The 18,727-nt window shown below is 38.6% G+C and overlaps 1 protein-coding gene across 7 annotated transcripts in view; it reads right to left on the bottom strand.

Annotated features, from left to right (window-relative positions):
* The window catches only part of LOC105569243 (GTP-binding protein RAD), a 51,032-nt gene that overhangs the window by 26,505 nt on the left and 5,800 nt on the right, over positions 1–18,727 (bottom strand). For 2 of the 7 annotated variants that reach the window (XM_012025542.1, XM_012025544.1), the window contains exons 2-3: positions 13,745–14,515; positions 11,380–11,640 (exon numbers count right to left, since the gene is read on the bottom strand). In XM_012025542.1, coding sequence (XP_011880932.1) covers positions 11,380–11,640; positions 13,745–14,003 — 520 coding nt within the window. In that variant the 5' untranslated portion in view covers positions 14,004–14,515. Of the gene's footprint in view, positions 1–11,379; positions 11,641–13,744; positions 14,516–17,551; positions 17,889–18,727 lie in introns of those variants that run through there. The other 5 variants (XM_012025546.1, XM_012025543.1, XM_012025541.1 and 2 more) reach the window with 5 other exon arrangements.

The following is an 18,727-nucleotide window of genomic DNA, read 5'->3' as shown; positions in this document are numbered from 1 at the left end:
TTACTTTAACGCGAAGTAAATTTGTTTTCTATATCTATTCGACTTTTGAATTCTAAGATTATTTTACAAAGAGATGATCAATATGTTTAAATAAGTAACGGAAGTAAAAATAAATTTGATTCGTGCATACCGTAAAGTTTTTTAATTAATATTTTTCTTTTAATTAACTTCTCGTGGTCGTGCATTTTGCGATACGATCGTCACTCGTATATTCGAACCGTACGAAATATTTGTCGGTGACGATAACCGACTATGGAAGGAGTTTTCTTCCTTCCTGATCTCTGGTCAAAATGACCAGATTGTATGGCCGGGAGCAACGAAAGGTATGTCCAATCTGGCCCAACGAAGGGATACGCCGAGTTAATGGTCAATATTGGCCACTTTGATGTATTATGTGAATGTGTTGTACGATATATGTATGTTGATTTCTTCTTATGTACAAAAATTCGGGTGGGTTATATTCTTTCCGTCTTTACTTATTCTTGCATATGTGCAAGATTAAAAAGACCCCTATTAAATCGCGCGCGTATAACTCCAAATCTCGCGGTTTTAACGAAAGACTCGTAGGTTTATTAACAAAAAGGTGAAACGCGGAAAATAAATAATAATCGAAAAATAAATTACTCTTTTGGAATGTCTTTAAAAATGCTTCGACATGAAAATTACTATTTTCGTGCACGTTGCAAAAAATTCAACGAGATAAGTGGTCCTTCTTGACCACGATGGTGAAATGTATAAAAATTGATTTATATCTACTTGTATATATCTTTTTACGTGCCAAAATTCGGGTGGGATATTCTTTTCTACATTTTCTCGCGCCTGTATGCGAGATTGGAAAAAACTAAATTAAATCAATCTCAACCGCGCGCGAATTAAAATCCCAAATTATATTCTTAATAATCGCGTCGCGGTTTTTATTTGAAATAAATAAATTTTAGTTAAAAATTTGTATGTTTGTTTGAACGAGTAGGTAAAAAAATGGACAGATAGGACTATAAAGGTGAATCGGTACACGAGTACACGGAAAAAAAATATTAGCTGTCCATATTTTGCTAAGTTATTTAGCTACAGCAGCTAATTTTTTTTTCCGTGTAGATACGAATTCGGGCAGGTAGGAATTCGGGTAGGCAGGGACAGGGAGACATAATTTATTACGTTTGTCGTAGACATAAGTAAATTGTATGAAGAAAGATAAATAATAAAAATGTTAAAAATCGTATTGTAAAGAAAAGAGGACCGCTGAGTGGAATCAGCGGGGGCGGTGGAGGGCCTCTTTAGAATAACTTTTCTATTGTATGAAATTTTCAGTTGGTCTAAAATAATCTTTTATGCGATAGATTTTCGTTTGCGCATTTACGATACGATTTTTTGTTTACACATTTCTAAAGAATGTTACATATTACTCTTTAAAAGTCAATCAGTGAATTATCACTGAAAACGGTTATAATTATTGAATTATTCAGTGGTATACTTGTAACTGTGAATCAGTGGGTATTCACTGTTTTCTGTAATAATCCACTGATTGACTTTTAGAGAGTAGACATAGCCACATGCTTTATATTGTAATAAATTATAAAATTAATTGTGATGAAAATATGATAATGACAAATATGTCAAAAGAAAATGATTATTATAAAGAAAAGAGGACCGCCGATCGAAATTGGCGGGGGTGGTGGAGGGCCTCATATTTTTGCAATGCACTTTTAATGTAAACACACTACCGTGCAATTATTGATACGTAACATCGACAATTCTTAAATTTTCAAACGGTGGATCTTCAGATGCTTTTCCTTCTGGAACGTCATTGAATGATCATTTCACACAAAAGAAAGGCACGAAAAATGACGCTTTCGCGTTTAAGCGATCTTTTACTTCTATTTATATCGTTCTTTCGTGAATTCATTAAGCAAGTGGTACGAACACGTGCATCGGTGAAGCAGCATAATGGAATGTCTGACCAGCGTCGCTTATATCTACTGCGAGGACGCACGTGGTCCTTGACAAAGCAGAGGTAGAAGTATGGCGAAATTGAATATAGCAGCAGCCGAAAGAAGACAAACTCTCGATAATACTCGCTCTCCGTTGGGGCGTTGAATTTTTTAGATGTAATCAAACGTAAGGGGGCGAGCGACGAAAATAGAGGCCAACGTAAATGGCAACGAAAATATTTACGACAGTGCGAATTAAATCCGCGTCGGTGGCATTTAGGCTTCTACAACTCGTAGATTTTAATTTTAATTACGAGCGATTGCAAACGGCAGTTATTGTAACAAACGACAGTTACATCGCGAATATCACAATACGCCCACGTATTACATCTCTAAACGAACCGAGCGTTTAATTTGATGGAGAAGGTGGAGAGACATTGGCGAATGGAGACGCAGCGCAATTTTCATGCGTGCATGTGCGCGGTAAACGCCCACGCGTCGCGGGCACCGTGGGCTCCGTCGCGCAAAATGCTTGTTGAACCTTGAAAGAAATTTTCATTGGATCTCGCGCACGTCCGACCAAGCTTGTAATTAATAACTTTACGTGTCGGAGATTGTTGCCGCTATGCCGCTCGCCGTTGATAGATGAATATTCCTTTAGAGAATGAACTTCCTCAAGAAGAAAATATCTTAAAATAAACGACATTTTTCTCGGCGCAAAGTTGCCCGCTTATGCGCCCTCGTGTTATGTGACATTACGAAATCGACTTCGGTACGTGGACTCGTTGGGCGCGACGATAAATATGATGTCATTACTCGGTGCAAAAGCATCGAAATAACAGTGACGTTTTTATTACGCACGGTACGAATGAGATGGTAATAAAGCGTGTGATATCGTGAAACCGGGCGTAGGGTACAGTTGACGTAATGATGTGGGTGCAGTGTTAAAGTTACCGGAAGTGATCGATAGTGACGTCATAAAGAGCAGAATGTAATATTTTATTTTATCGGACGAGATTTGTTCCTCAACCATCAGGTTGACATATCGAATGCCCCAGTGAAACGCACCGCGTCGATTGTTTTTCTCCTCATTAAACTCTTGGACAGGTTAACATTTTTAATACCCATTTGTAAAGAACAGAAGTACAAAGGGTAGAACTTTTGTTTTTTCATCGCGGAGAAAGAAGGTAGGAGTAAACTTCATCTCTTGGACTTCTGAAACATTTCCTTCACTAGTTTGATATGCAAGACGACGCGGAATACTAATTAAAAAAATGGATATAAGTATATGTATACGTATACATGCATACATATGCGCGAAAGAAAAAGATTTGATAAGAAAAATTTATACACTTAATCCTGATTGGATGATGGATAAATGAAATATTATTGGATTTGATAAAATGAAGAGATTAAACTGAAAGAATGGTCCCAATTAAGATGTAACGTGTAAAAGTTAATACAATCAGCTGCGTTGGTACAAACTGTTTGTTCATTTATGCCCCGCGAATTCAATGGGGGAATCGGCACAAATTCTTTATTGCAAAAAAAGGCAATTACGGCTCGACGAATGGCAGAGAAAATTATTAGCGGAGGGTTAAGGTCTGCAACAAGAGCACAACAAACCTTTCCCCCTTCAGCGAGGCGAGATACGACGCGCCTAATATCGCGGAAAGGTAGAACGCCGATAGGATTATTTATAGCAGCGAAAGCAGTATCCGAGGCGCTTATAAATAAATCGCAGCAGCTGTACCGCCGATGTGTTTATCGTAAGGCAACCGGCGCGCCCTTTGTAAGCCACCACTATTAACTCAGAATAGTCAAAATTACTCTTTGCAAGATTCTTTATAAAAAAAAAGAGAAGGGATTATGTTCGAGAATTTCATAACGCTATAATTGTGCACACCTCGCGTAATAATAACTTCAAATTCAAATAATAACTATTGTACAATATAGTGTTGCAATATATTGCACGCTATTAAATATATGTAGATTGGAGAACGTATTCATACATTTTCGGACGAAAACTACGATAATTTACATCTAAACTAACAAGTAAAATAACGTAAAGTAAAATAAAATTTTTTTTATTTTAGATTACGTTAATATCTTACTCACTTATTTATTAGTTATATCATCAGGAGGGGTTTTTAAAAGAGATGTTTGCGAATTATTAAAGAACGTTAACACATCTCTGCAGAACATTCAGAGTGTACTGACGAACTTATATCTTGAACGTTTCGGTACAAATATATGTATAGATTGCAATTAAAATTTTATCGAAATTGAATAAGAACGGGAAATTTAAACAATTTCACGCAGCTGCACCGTAAGCACGTACTTTGGTAAATATTTTTAGACTTCGCGTAAACTTTTCCGCGTAAAATACTGTAATGAGTTTGCGAGAAGCTGTGTAAACCTAACTTGCAAGTAGGCGGCTAAGATCACGGGGAGAACGTCTTCGGATAAAATTACGACTTTATGTGTGAGGTCATTGATGCTGCCGAAATGTCGAGGGTCAGACGCGATAGAAAGCTCCAACAAAAGGTTGACGGGCAGCGTAGGGTAGAAGGTGCAATTTTACGTCGAGTGCGCATCATTGCCATCGCCGATCTTTATTACTTTCGTGATTCAGCATCTTTCTTTTACAAAGGCTGCTCCCCCATTGACAATAAACTGTAAGAGAACGGAATACGAGGCATTCAATTAGGCAAGCAATTTAAAATTTGTGCAGCAAACATTTTCTGCAAAATATTTTTTCCGAAATTAATAAACGAGACTCATTTATCTTATAACATTTCCAGCTGCTTCGCGATTTAAAAACGGCGTTAGAGACAGACAAGCGCATGCATGTGTTAAATTTGCATAACGATCATATTCAGAGAAATGTTGAGTACACAGTTTGTGTTAAATTTAACACAATTTGTGTTCAATTTAACAGACATCACACGTCCCAAACGGTCCACACGAATTTTTGTGTTAATTTAACATAATATAGATATGTTACATGATTACACTAATACTCTGTTAATATTTTTACACAAAATGCAATTCTCAAAATAATTTAAAATAAATTTCGTGTAAAATTTATACATTTTTAATGACGAAATAATTTTGAAAAATGTAATTTTTACATTTCACAGATGCAATAAGTCAAATAACGGTTCGAAATCACTCTCACTTATGTTATACACAATAAAATCAACATTTTGTTCTGTAAATTTTAACAGATAAATCTTGCTACTAATAATATAGGACATATGTATTGTGTCAGATAAAAAATTAGTACGCATTGAGTTGTTTTAGCATTTCTTTTTAGTATTTTAATAATTTTACATTTGAGGTCAAACACAAGAGCAATATGTTAAATTAACACATGAATGAGTTAAGCATTTAACACAAAAATTTTTACCGGCTTTTTTTTAACAAGAAAACACAAATTTTCCAACTGTGTATGTACATAGTATAAAAGAAAAATTTTGTTCTGAATACACATATCTACCGGAACTTCCTTCATTGTCTCAATAAGAGGAATAGATTCGAAAATGTTCGCATGTACAACATTCTAGAACGCATCTTAGAAACGGAGAATCGTTAGGGCGCATAAGTGCGCAAACTCCTGTGACCTTAGAGTTCAACCCTCACATTATACGACTTAATATATATTCCTACTGATTTCCTCGCTGATATTTTCCTCCCTCCGACGCCCATCAACTTGCCTCATCTGGTGAGGTTGATGTATAGCCAGAAGTACGAAGACTTAGGAAAGAGGGACGAGATAAACAAGAATAATGAGACGACGGCTTAATTTATATTGACGGCGATGTTAATGCGCCTGCGGCTTATCAGCGCGCAATCTAAAATGCGAGCAACGTATCTGTTCCCCGCGCGGAATCAGATCGTATTATATCCGTAATGCTTCACGCTCGCGCAATCGTTATTCTGTCGCGGAAAGGTGCACGCTGTTAACAAGAATGAGACGGCAGATTACCGAAGAGATGGATGCTACGACGTGATCGATTCAGAATTCGGAGACATACAAATCCATCATAAGCGGATTTATCTCCCTCCTAGAAATATACAAAGGAAAATGGAGCACAACAACAAACGCAAATAAAAGATGTGCGAGAAAATTAATCGATACACGCGCAACGCTGGGAACATGTAAAGTATCGTACGTAAGCAGGAAGAAAAAATTTTTCCCCTAGAATATATAAAGATGCCGACGAGAGTACATGAATATTTTATTGCAATTGACTCTGCACTTGTGCGGAAAGTAATATAAAAATTTAAGAATTTTTTAAATAGAATATTCCACTCTCGCAAAATTTACAGTTTCCATGACCTATTTTCATCGCGCGAGCGCGTATGCCTGTTGCACTGCGAACAAGAAAGAAAGCAGCTGTAATACCAGATTTGCAGCTCGGTTCATGTACGATTCAACCTCGTCTAAAAGCGCACTTAAACACAGCGCTTTAAAATCAATACGCATCACATAAAACCCACCGTGTAACGAAGAGTTAAATTGGTAGACCTAAAAATTCAGAAATTAGCCAATTCTCCATGAAGGCTCAAGGCTCAAGGCAACAGGTGCATGAAATCACACGGCTAAATGGATCCGCGTCCCCTCTAGATAACTAGAGTCACAAATCCATCACGTGCTTTTGATTTCATGGACTTGACTTCCACGGAGAAAATTCTCAAATCGACGCACACGAAACCACTGACCCATGAATCTATCGAACACTATCGAATTGTCGAAACTCGTACGCAGAAATAATTTTCATATAGAAATGCACACTGTAGAAACATTTTTTCCTGTATGAAAAGCACTTGGGCCACTTCCGAACAAATGTTCTTACATTTTCTAAACATTTTGCTGGACTTAAATCGCAAATATGGAACACTTTGCTCGTGGCAACTTTCACTCAATCGCGAATCGTCTTGTATCGTTGAGTAAGCTGCTCTTCCGAAACAACAATAAGATCTCAAATAACCTTCTGAGAAACACACCGTTCGACGAAGGTCTCGCGAAAATGGAAGCGACAGGTCTGGTGAGAAAGTAACAGCTCGAAGAGGCGCTTGCCAGATTACGTTACCTCTCGGTTTCGGGTTTACGCATCAACGAAACATTAATTTTGCTTATTTTCTCAAGGCTGCCTTTTCATCTTTTGTATCCCTGATTCTGAGTACGCGCGTCGTTTCGGGACCAATGCCTTTGCTCTTATAATGCTTCATCTTTTAATTCTTACAATCATGTGTGCATCTATGTACTCATGTACTTATATTTTACTTTTCTTATTCAAATTTTACAGATGACCGTTCTTGAAAAACTTACAAACTCTTGAAAATGTTCTCTTTCACGTGCAATAATTAGTTTTGTTATCCTTCTTGTTTTAATGATAAATGTATTCAAAAGTCATTTTAATCTACAAAATGGCAATAGAGAGTTTTACAAAATACAATGTTGGTATATAATTTTGGTATTAAATAATAACGATTTTAAAAAATGTCGAGACCGGTTATCAATTTTTTAAACAATTCTGGAAATGTAGAAAAATATGTGGGTTACTAGAATATTTTCCTTTAAAATAAATTGCGTTGAATTAATTTAGGCGGCCTTGTGACGATAAGTTTAAGCGTTTAAAATAAACAATTATCTTAAAAAGTCCCTTTCCAGTTTGGGGCTCTTGTCCCAAACTCGCTACGAAAACTGGCAAGAAATCAAATCAAGTTTACGAATGTAACAGGTGGTCGAATTCGATTTATGATGACCAGCTTAAATCAGGAATCGCAACAAGTTCTGATTAGACAAAGACAAACGAGTCTATGAAAGATGTGGAGAATGGGAAATGGATTCGATCATTCGGAAAGTTACTCGACCAGAAATAGTCCGCTCCACTTATATTCGCCGTTCCATTTATATTCTCCCTTACCAAGATGGTTAGGTCCCGATAAAATAGAATCTACTTTGCCAAGTTGGAAACTCAATTAGAAAGCTCGATTAATAATGTCAACCAAACGAATCAGCTGCAGTTGACTTCCATTTTTGCGCTCGCGACGTACATAAAATATCGCAGTATTAAAAAAATATCCGTATTAATTAAAAGTTAAAATTTAATCTGTAATTACGAAGGGTGGAATTATATGCGGATTGAATGTTGCATACCTACGTAGTTTAATGAAACTTTGCTTTCAATTACGCAACAAACGGAAGAGTTGCTAACGCGAACTGATTGCATGAGATTATAGCCGGGCATCGCTATCAAACGGTTTGTATCAAATGAAACAGCGATAGACTGATACAGCATGAATTTCGAAGGATCGTTTGGGTTAAGTCGATCTTGTCGCTGATGTATCCACTGATCTAAACCGCGAACTTCGCCCGGAAGGCACGTTCCGCTCTTAAACAGTAACTTTCCGAGAATGATTAACAGGCAGGCAAGCAAACGATTTGATCCGAACGAGAAACGAGGGACTTCATGTCACTTTAACGTAAATTCAAGCTCTAACTTTGTTACTGCGCTCCACTTCCGCTCCGAGAACGGTCAGAGGGACAGAGATAGAGAACGGAAGATGGAGAGAAGGAGAGGGGGGGGGGGGGAGAAAGAGCATCGTTCGGATAGAATTGCGCGAATACGATGCAAAAGCGATCGGGTAGGATATCAAGCGTAGGATACTGAATGTTTATATGCACACATAGTACTATACACTTTGATAGTATTAAATTTCGATAATAAATCGTTCGACGAAATTAGAATCTCTCTTGTTTCCAAAATTAAATATAATTTTCAACATTAGTAAAAAGTTGAAATACACTTTGAACTTTAATTTTTAACATGTACTTAATAAACCTGCTTAAGATTTTAATGAAGATTAATATGTACAATTAAAAGTTTTTTAATTAACATCGTAAAACAAAGTGAGGGGAGGAAGGAGCTGCGTAACATATTTTCCGGATCACTTTAACTTGTATGCAATTAGCAGGGGTTTCTAGACCTACTAACATATATGTTAGAAGTAGATAATAGGTACAGATGACGAGCAACGTTTCGAGCGTTCAACAACACGCTAATATATTTGCTAACGACACTACGCCGACGCAAGAAGTGTCAACAAGATCGTAAGAGCCTATCGAGAAAATATATCTCGCTGTTCTACTATACCAGCTCCCATCGATGTAATAATAACGTTTCCTTAATGTCGTAATCGTCTACGATTAAGTGAGGCTTAATCGATATTACCTAGAAATTTAAACCAACTCGACGACGTCGCGAAGACACCAAGGCATTGCCCTAAGGAAAATTTAATAACGCCTACCCGACGACCATTTCTCCCACAGATATTGAATCGACCTTACCGCTACAGTTACCTAAGCCATACTTCATCTCTATCTGCGCAAACATTATTACAAAACGCGGCTCTAGATCGGTGAGTGTAAATGACTTTCACGCATTCAGTGGTTTGTCGAACTCGAGTGGTAGAATGACGTCGACGTCATAACTATAGCCGCTCTATTTTCGCTTATCTCCACTGGTCTTCTCCCCTGCTGAATCTCTCTCGCACTCGTGTATTTCTGGCACGGCCTCTCGCGAAGTACGCACGTGGGACAGAAGCGCGAAGACACGAAGTTCGAAATATTTCGAATAAATTTATTTTCATTTTCGTTCTTTTCTCGTGTAAATTGCCTGCGATTCCATGAACGATAATAATAGCATCGCAATGAAAAGGATACTGTTCAAATATCAACTCCACAATGTTACTGTACATTTGGAACTCCAGAATTTTGTCTGAACGTAAGAAAATAAATGAGGTAGACGGGCCGCGGCAGCTGTTTCGTTGTCAACATATTAATTAGTATTATAGTTTGTCAGTAGCAACATTGATCTTTTATTTATTTCCAATAAATGCTATTCTATTTGAATTAAAATGTAAAGCGTGTGCTCTTGTTAGAGAAGTTTAGTTAAATTAGAAATTTAAGAACTATGGGGATAAAATGGTACGTGAATCTCTTGTAACTATGAAAAAAGTTTTGAAGTTTAAAGTTTGAAAGAATATGTAATCTCTGAGTCTCTCTGGTTGGCAATTTGACTGAAACTACTCGCTATGAATTTTTATTGCACGGTTAAATAAATGGTTCTTTTAATGGCAAAATAATGTAACAGAACGCCAGTGACATAAAGCACGAGTTTCATTAAATTGTAACTTTAAATGTAAACAGATACTAATCCGTTGTAAACAGTATTTTATTACGTTAATGTGGTACTGCAAAACAATTTAATCGGCAATCGATTCATCCGAAACCATACACCGTTACAAAACTATCAAAAAATTCAACAGTTGCTTCGCCCACATAGTTACCGATACTTTCGTGGTAAATCGAGAATGTTTGTACAATGCTGAAAGCTGTCAATAATTTGCGTCGCAAAAGAGCGAGGTGTATGTGTACATGCACACTGAAAAAGTTTCACATCGCTTTTGCTGTAAAGCATGAACGTCGATGGTACGTGAAATGTTTGGGAAACCGCAACGATAATAGAGAAGTTAGAAAATATTTAAGGGTACAAAAGAATTTAATATGAAGACGCTAAAAGTATTCGCGATATTAAATATACCTATTGTAATTCTGAAGTATATTTCTCCAGAGATGTTATAGCATGTGCATTATGAAAGATTCTATTAATCGTCAAATCTACTTGTTCAAAAATTAAAATTTCTGAAGCACTTCTCTCGAGGAGTGCTTGAAAAACCTCCTGGGGGATCTAAAAATTTAATTATCTGAATTCAACGTTCTGTCCTATAAATTCAAGACCCTTTCGAGATTTTAAATTCTAGATAGTAGAATCACGTAGAGCCATTTAATAAATAGACCGTTACACACCAAGTTATCCAATGAGAATTAATTGTTGCCTCGTAATTTTGTGAAAACAGTTCTTGTTCTGGTACTTTGAGCATTTGGTTTTACTTGGGTAAAATAATTAAGATAACCATCCTCGGTAAGCTGCTAACCTTGTCGAAGAAAACCTCCTATCTGGAGGGCAATACCCTTAAAGAAGTATGTGTGGCAAGATACTCTCGGTGGTTGCCACTTTCTGAAATAAAACCAGCGGTATCCGTGAATTTGAACTCGGGTATTTTCGTTCATTTGTTTACCAGCAGCGCACATTTCCCTGCGCCACACTATTATTATTGCACATTATTAATTATACGGTTTGTTTATTAATTATTTTACTCCATTCTATATCAAGTGTTTTATCTCTTAAGCCCATAATAGACAATCTATTCTCTTTCTCTCGCACCTTATTTATCCAGCGTATCTGCACTTTCTATCTATCCCATCGCAAGCCGTGGTCGACACCAAAGCTTTCCCCTCGACGTTTTCGCGTAAGGAGCGAAATCGTTTCCTACGGTTGTTTACATTTACAACAGGTGGAATAGATCTATTTCTGACCTTTGCTGGTGAGACTGAAGCTACGAAGCCTGTAACTATCCTCGTCCTCGCCTTCCTCCCGCGGTGGCATCTGAGACGAGACGTCAGGCACATCCAGGAAGGCGTTGCTCTTCCTCTGATGCGTATGGTGCATGCTCTGGCCCCTTCGGCTCCCTCGTCTCCTGATCCCCGGGCTGACGTCATTCTCGGTCAGTCTAGGCTCACTGCTGCAGTGGGCAGACTTCATGCTGCTTCCCTCATGATGATGATGATGAGCGGCGGCTGGAAGCAACAAAATTATAGCCAATACTTACTCAATATCGGACGTAGACGTAGTCAGATTGTGTCACAAATTCGTAACGTATTTAGCAAGTTCCAGCAACGATATTACATACTATATACTTTGTATTGATATTCCACACAGATGTTCGATGACATCACTATCGATATCAATCGTGATAGGTCAAGCTATTTGGTCGCGACTTCGACAAAAATTGCGGCATAACCGATATTAAAATACGATTACCAGCGGAAAACGCGTAAAGTAAAATATAAAAATTTACTGTGTCGTTTAATGTGCACGAATAGTATAAAAAGAATTTTAATGATTTTATCTGCCGTTTCGAAACTGTCCCTCTGTTTCCGAATTTTATTTGTGCGTTTCATAAAAAAAATGTGAAATACCCATATTCGTGTCGAGAGCACTGCAGTTTCTGTGTCTAGAAAAATTTCATTTTCACAGGAATACATTTTCGATATTTTACAATGTAATGTCGCACTGATAGATTTTATAACGGAAAAAGTCTAAAATGTGTTTCAATGAGAGATAATGCTATTTTAAAACAAAACCCTTGGCAATAAAAGCAGAAGAAACTGCTCTTTTTTTTGACTGCACACCGATCAGCAAAGCGCTCAAGAGTAAAAACTAAGAACAGTATTTTTCAAAGGCTCCTACACCTATTACATCGCACAGTCGACGTGTGGAAACTCAAGTGATTTAGTACAACCCGGGGAGGGCTGGGAAATGAAATTAAACGACGCGGAAAAGAAGAGCGAGCTCAGGCTTGCATTTACGAATATTTGCTTCGTTAATCGCCAAGTTTATCGAGCAGACGAATTTCCATTTTATCAATTTCAAGAAAAGAGGATCTCTTGTTTCAATGTTATTTTGCGATGGAAGCTTTGAAAAAGAAGTACAAGCTTCGAAACGATAGACGCTAATTCTTATCTGCGATATTGAAACGATAGAAAGCTATTCAATCTAACAATTAATTCTGCAATACGTACCTCGTAATTATGAGTGAGTGATATCTAATTTATATTAACAACTCACACGGTATTATATGTTACTATATTGACAGTAATATTTTTGGCAATCTTAAATAATTTTATGCCAAGTGCACATATATCGACAAATTAAGCAGATAATTTTTAAACTATTAAACTATCAAAATAAAGAAATGCGATTTAAATGAAAGAGCCGTATTGAGTGACAAGATTTGTTTAGTAACGTTGGCAATTTCTACCGTTCCTTGACGCATTATACCGAAATTCTAGCTCATTATCTTTCAATTAAGACTTGACAGTCTTGCTCGCATCTGCGTACAAACCAGGAATTATCGCTCTAATTATGTATATCTGTTTCTCATGAATACGCATCTTCGTGTTTCCGCGTGCGTAGAGCACGGCGAAATCACTATATACCTAGCGACGAAACTGATTTCTCGACCTGCGAAGAGACGCGGTAGCATACGACGAGACGTGTTCGGACTGTCAGTGACCTACTAGCCAAATCCATGTCCGAGAATAGCGACCGCCAATAATTTCAAGAACTCTCGCCAGGCTCTAGAGCGACGTGCTACCGGTGCAATATCGATACACTTTGCTCTTTCGTCAAGAGGGATCGCACGTCACCGATGACGTATCTACGAGTTTATCGGACACCATCGGAAGTTACGTCCGGTCACCGCATCACGTAATCCTGTCGCGCAAAATAGACGTTTACGTATTATACCTCGAGAAAGGGAGAGATCTGATCTCGGCTAATGCTCGTATCGCGATTATTGAGAAAGAACTGGACACGCGAAATGGTCATTTGACAATTTAAGTTCTCCTAGTGTACGAATACAGAGCCTCGAATTAAAATGTTTCAAGAGAAAGGTGTGCCTTTGGAGAACAGATCTGGGAACTTCTTAAAACGTGAGAAATTAGCGAAACTTGTCAATTTTAAACTGATTCGACAGAGCGCTTGTACTTAGAAATCCCCGACTTGTTGGATATTTAAATGCCTCTGGGGGTTGTAAGTCTTAATCAGGTCGCGGGATCCACCCACGCAACGAATAAATTATTACTCATTGTCCCCCCATCCTGCCGTTCTTATCATTACCTTGAGCGGCGGCGCGGCGTCGGATGCTTTTATTTCCGCCGGAAACACGGGCGCTTTGGGATCTTGTAGCCGGTCTTCGTTTTCTCGTAGGTGTACTGCTATCCGGCGTCCCGCTGCCGCTGTCCCTGTCCCGCTCCCCTCTTTCCCGCTCGCGAGCTCCCGAGGGTGGCATTGCCTCCAGCATTTGCTCCATGCTGGAAAATCCTGGGGCACAAATCGAAGCCGATCTGGTTTTCCGGCGAAAAGAGTCTTCCGCCATTCTTTTAACCTTCTTACCACAGCCACCACTGTCCCTCCCTTCCTAAAGCCACTGATCACCACTCGGATCTCTCGCCCTCTCTTAATAATTTTATCTTCGCCCAATTTCTTGATAATGGCGACTTTCCTCACAATTTAATATCGAATCTCGCTGTAACCTGATGGTAAAATTCTTATCCTTCACTTACCGATCACAAATTTTGACGATTTGTGTGTTTTGACTCGCCTGTGTCGAGCACTGGTTTTTATCGCAATTCTTCCACACTTAAACGTGAACGTTCATAAAAGTTCTTGCACAATCTTCTTCCAACTCGAAGTCCCTCGGAAACGTCGCGCCGCGTCTGACTTCCAAAATGTCTCTTCGGGTGTCGCGAAGCTTCCATTCGATTATCGGAAAAGGTATCAATTCGGGAAAAACTCTACGGGATATCCAGGCGAGGATGTCATAGATCCGGCGTTACATCGACAGATTCTGTTACGCTCCGAAGATAATCCCGCGCGTTCTTCTTGACTCTACAAATAAAATATGGGAAGTTTGATTTCCAACTGATCACGTACACGCGAATAATACGGCCAGAGTAATTACGACCGTGGCAAATTGCGTCTCTCCTGAACTCTGAGTGAAATAACTGGGTGTGTGTGTATTTTGTTTCCGTTCCCGCACCTCCCCCGTTATTTTGCCTAACGGATGCGAGCTTGCATGTTAATTAGATCCACCCCGTCGATTAGTACCTTGATTACTCTATGAACGAACGCGAAAGCTCCGAAAGCTTCTATATAAATACAGAAATATCGTACAATATTTCTTTGAATTGTGAAAACTTAGAGAAGAAGAAGAAGGTGTAATTTTATTCTTCAAATTAAAGATAGCTAATTTAAAAGAGAGGAATTAAAGTCTGGATGTGTGCAGAAAAGGAGACAACAGAAACGCAGACTTAAAAGCGCTAAATAATTGGAATTTTGCACTTAACGTTTTCTTTCAAATATGAGTTCAAGTTTTAAAGCTCCGGTAATATTTAACTTAATCAAATCCAATTATAAAGTTCAAGCGATTGGAAATGTGTCTTGTCTCGTTCCGATTAAAGGATAAAGATCAGTGACAATATCAAGAACGTAGTTGGCAGCATCCGAAGTTTCAGGCGGAACTCGGCATAGTTGAAAGACAACTCTGCGGACTGTCGAAGCTGTCGAAGTTAGTGAACGGTGAACGCGATACATCGGAAAGATATCGGTGCGTGAAGACGTTCCGGCAACTATAATCGAGTATTGGCAAAAGTAAGCTCAGTCCGACCAATACAACTTTGCGATACCTTATCAATATATTCTGTTCGATGAAGTTCGTGCCTGTCGCGTATTTTACTTTGCTACCAGAGAGCGTCGAGGAAATTAAATAACTTGTTGCCGAAGATAATTATCTTTCCATATCCAAGTAATTTTACTGATACGTATTATTACAACTTTATACATGACTGTGCTGTTTTAATTGTTTAAATATTTATTTTTCTGCACTTTCCATTTAATTTTCTTCTAATCAAAGTATTTGGTGTAGTATTTAAACACTCCTAATAATTCCTCCCGACTAGGGAGTCCGTTTACGAAATAAGCACAAGTAACAAAGTATTGGCTGCGTTCGGCAGGAAAAGCTGCTTTGCAACTGTCGTAAAATTCGTGAATCTGATTGGTGTGTTCTCTCAATCTTGTGTGAATTTAAGAGCATACGCCAATCAGATGCATGAATTTTACAACAGTTGCAAAGCAGCTTTTTCTGCCGAACGTAGCCATTAATAATGAGAAACAAAAAAAATCTGATAATAATGAAATTAAATCTCGTTATTTTCCTTTAATTGATTTAACCACCCTCTTTCTATTATAAAAGGAAAATAAGATAATCCACATAAAAACCTATTTTACGTCCGCTATTATCACAATGCAAGTATCGCGAGTTCTCGTCTATAAAAGGGGCATAAAATAACAATGACAAGGAAATATCTTTAACGAATGCGATGTTGCAACGGATTTTATTTAAAGCACTTCTCTCGTAAGGTGTCTCCTTTGTGAAATAACATATCACGCGAGGGCGCGTTTACCATAGATAGACTGGAAGGATTAAGTAGAGGAACTGAAGCTTTGCTCTGACAAGAGTGAGAAAAGGTCTTACGAGCTCCTCATTGACGTTACGCGTTAAAATCGATAGCCTGCATAAGTGCTTTATGTATTTACGCGATATAACTTCACATTATGATAACGAAGTTATCGTAAAAATTATACGCCACCTCTGTAAGAAGTTACTTCCTCTTTGTACCTTGTTACTTTTACGACTGTATTATTGTTGTAACAAAGAGAGCTTTACAGTTTACGACGTGGACATACTAAAAAGATAAGACTTATATCAGTTCTCTTACGTATAAATAATTTAAATAATTCAATCACGGTTTTCTCTTGTTTTTTTCTTCATTATTATTTGATCGTACTTTTCTCGCGCACCACAACGTGTACTATTAAATGAATCCATCGGTATTTTTAACAACCTCTATTCAAGTCTACAATTTCTTCAATTATCGGACATTCAGATCTAATCCGATTGTGAATACAGGAATCAAACACTGATTCTTGTGCGCGTAAATAATGTTACAAAATACGCAAAATAATATTGAAATGTAATTTTCCCAAGTTTTCTAACACTTCCGCGTTGAGTTTTAAATTGCCTTTTCACATGTGTATGCATGTAAAGTATTGTTTTATCTATTTCTTGCCAAATATTACATATCTTATTTCTGAAGTTAAGTCTCATTTTAAAGTTATAGAGGGAGAGAGATAAAATAAACCCACTTTTGAAACATTACCAACTTGACCAGAATACGAAATATGATATATTCGCTTCGGTAACACATTTAAAACTATGGACATACGTACAAGATAAGTGACATCACTGCTCCTGATATTCATTGAATTAGGAATTTATAATGGAAGTTGCTTGCGTAGAACAAATTAAATGTAGCGTAAAATATTTTTATCTTAATGCATCGCATTAATTGCCGCGGCAATAATTGAAATAAATTAGTACACGTTAATATTTTCCATAAATATTCAAAATGCACAGAAATGTAATCGTAATTTTTATGGCCCTCATATCAAACGTTCAAAATGCACTTTATTACAGCCAAGGCAGCACAACGATAATTTACATGTTAAACTATAGACTTTTTCGTTCAATCATTCAGTGCCATTTAACTCACTACGATTAAGGGCAAAACAGAGAAGGGAAAAGAGAGAGAGAGACAGAGAGAGACCGCCCTTCGACAATTTCAAAGTTCGGAACATCGGTTTTTCTCTCCCGTGCAACAATCACTCCGCTCTCCTCGTCGACTTATTTTTTCCGACGTCTAATTATAGATAGTGTTTCGCATAAGTCTTCTAGGGAGATGCATAAACATCTCCGCCGATCTGCCCCCCCCCCCCCCTCCCTCCATATGTTCATCTCCATGTTTTACTCCTTCAAGAGCCCCGCCACGGCCGTAATTATCCCCCTTTTTCGATAAACTCGACAACCTCTGCCCTTTAACCGTAATTATATCGAGGGAGACGATATTCGCGCGCCTCCCCGTCTCGAGATATCGCTCCAAGAAATCGCCGATGTCTACTCCCATCTCAATCCGAATTCGGGATCTCTCCGGATCGACATGCCGCGCGCGACCGATCGATCCTTACCACTTTAGGCCGTCCACAACCGTGGGATATCTCCTCGTCATTTTCTACTTCATCTTTCCTCCGCGATTCACGGCGGATACGAATCACATGTCTCGATTACTCACACACGAGCGCGACTCGGCCGACACGATGCACGTCCGACGATGCGCGGCACACTGACGGGTACCCGGCGTCGCGGCGGCCGCTAGGGCGAGAACCGACGCCAGGCGTCGGCGTCGGCTCTCTTGCACGCCCTCGTCACCGACCGCAACGAAGACCACGATGAAGACCACGACGGGAAAACGACGGCGAAGTTGGTGCGCGTCCAATCCCGCGCGCTCTTGGGCGATTCGCGAGGTGCTTCGCGGGGAATGACCAGAGGCCGCGGAACTCGGATTCGACGAAGAGCTGTTGATAATGCCGTACATTAATTATTTAAATCCAATTAAAACGGACAAGTGCAACATCACGCGTATATGAGAAAGTGAACAAACGGAACTGAGTGTGTTCTCGAGATGGGGAAAGATCCGATTGTTGGTCTAAGAATGTTTTACGCTCGAGTGACATGTAGCTGAATGAAACCTTCATTTTCACTAGATCGACACAGCACTAACTTCGCGTGACTTACGATACCCCGGCGGGGAAAGTCATTATTCTTGTTTCGTCATAAAACTTCGTTTCTTTTTCAGCTTTAGAAAGTATACCTAAAATAACGCCCGCCAGTTAACCACCTGGAAATAAACCGCTAAAATCCCTCCTCGAGTTGGAATAATTGTGAAACGCAGACATTTTCAAAGAAAATAGAAATTAACAGATCGTTATTATAATATCGATTAATACACTGATGTAATTATCAATGTAATCAAATAGACCACAGCGTGTTCGTGCTCTGCACAAATTACATAAAGTTCCCGAAGTAGTAATCAAACTACGAGTATAATGACAGCATGCATAAATGAAAAATATCTTACTTCTCTCTCTCTCTCTCTCTCTCTCTCTCTCTCTCTCTCTCTCTCTCTCTCTCTCTCTCTCTCTCTC

Source organism: Vollenhovia emeryi, unplaced genomic scaffold, assembly GCF_000949405.1.
Source record: "Vollenhovia emeryi isolate VEMERY1.0 unplaced genomic scaffold, V.emery_V1.0 DF939125.1, whole genome shotgun sequence".
Classification (NCBI taxonomy): domain Eukaryota; kingdom Metazoa; phylum Arthropoda; class Insecta; order Hymenoptera; family Formicidae; genus Vollenhovia; species Vollenhovia emeryi.
This window is presented reverse-complemented; position numbering and strand designations above follow the sequence as displayed.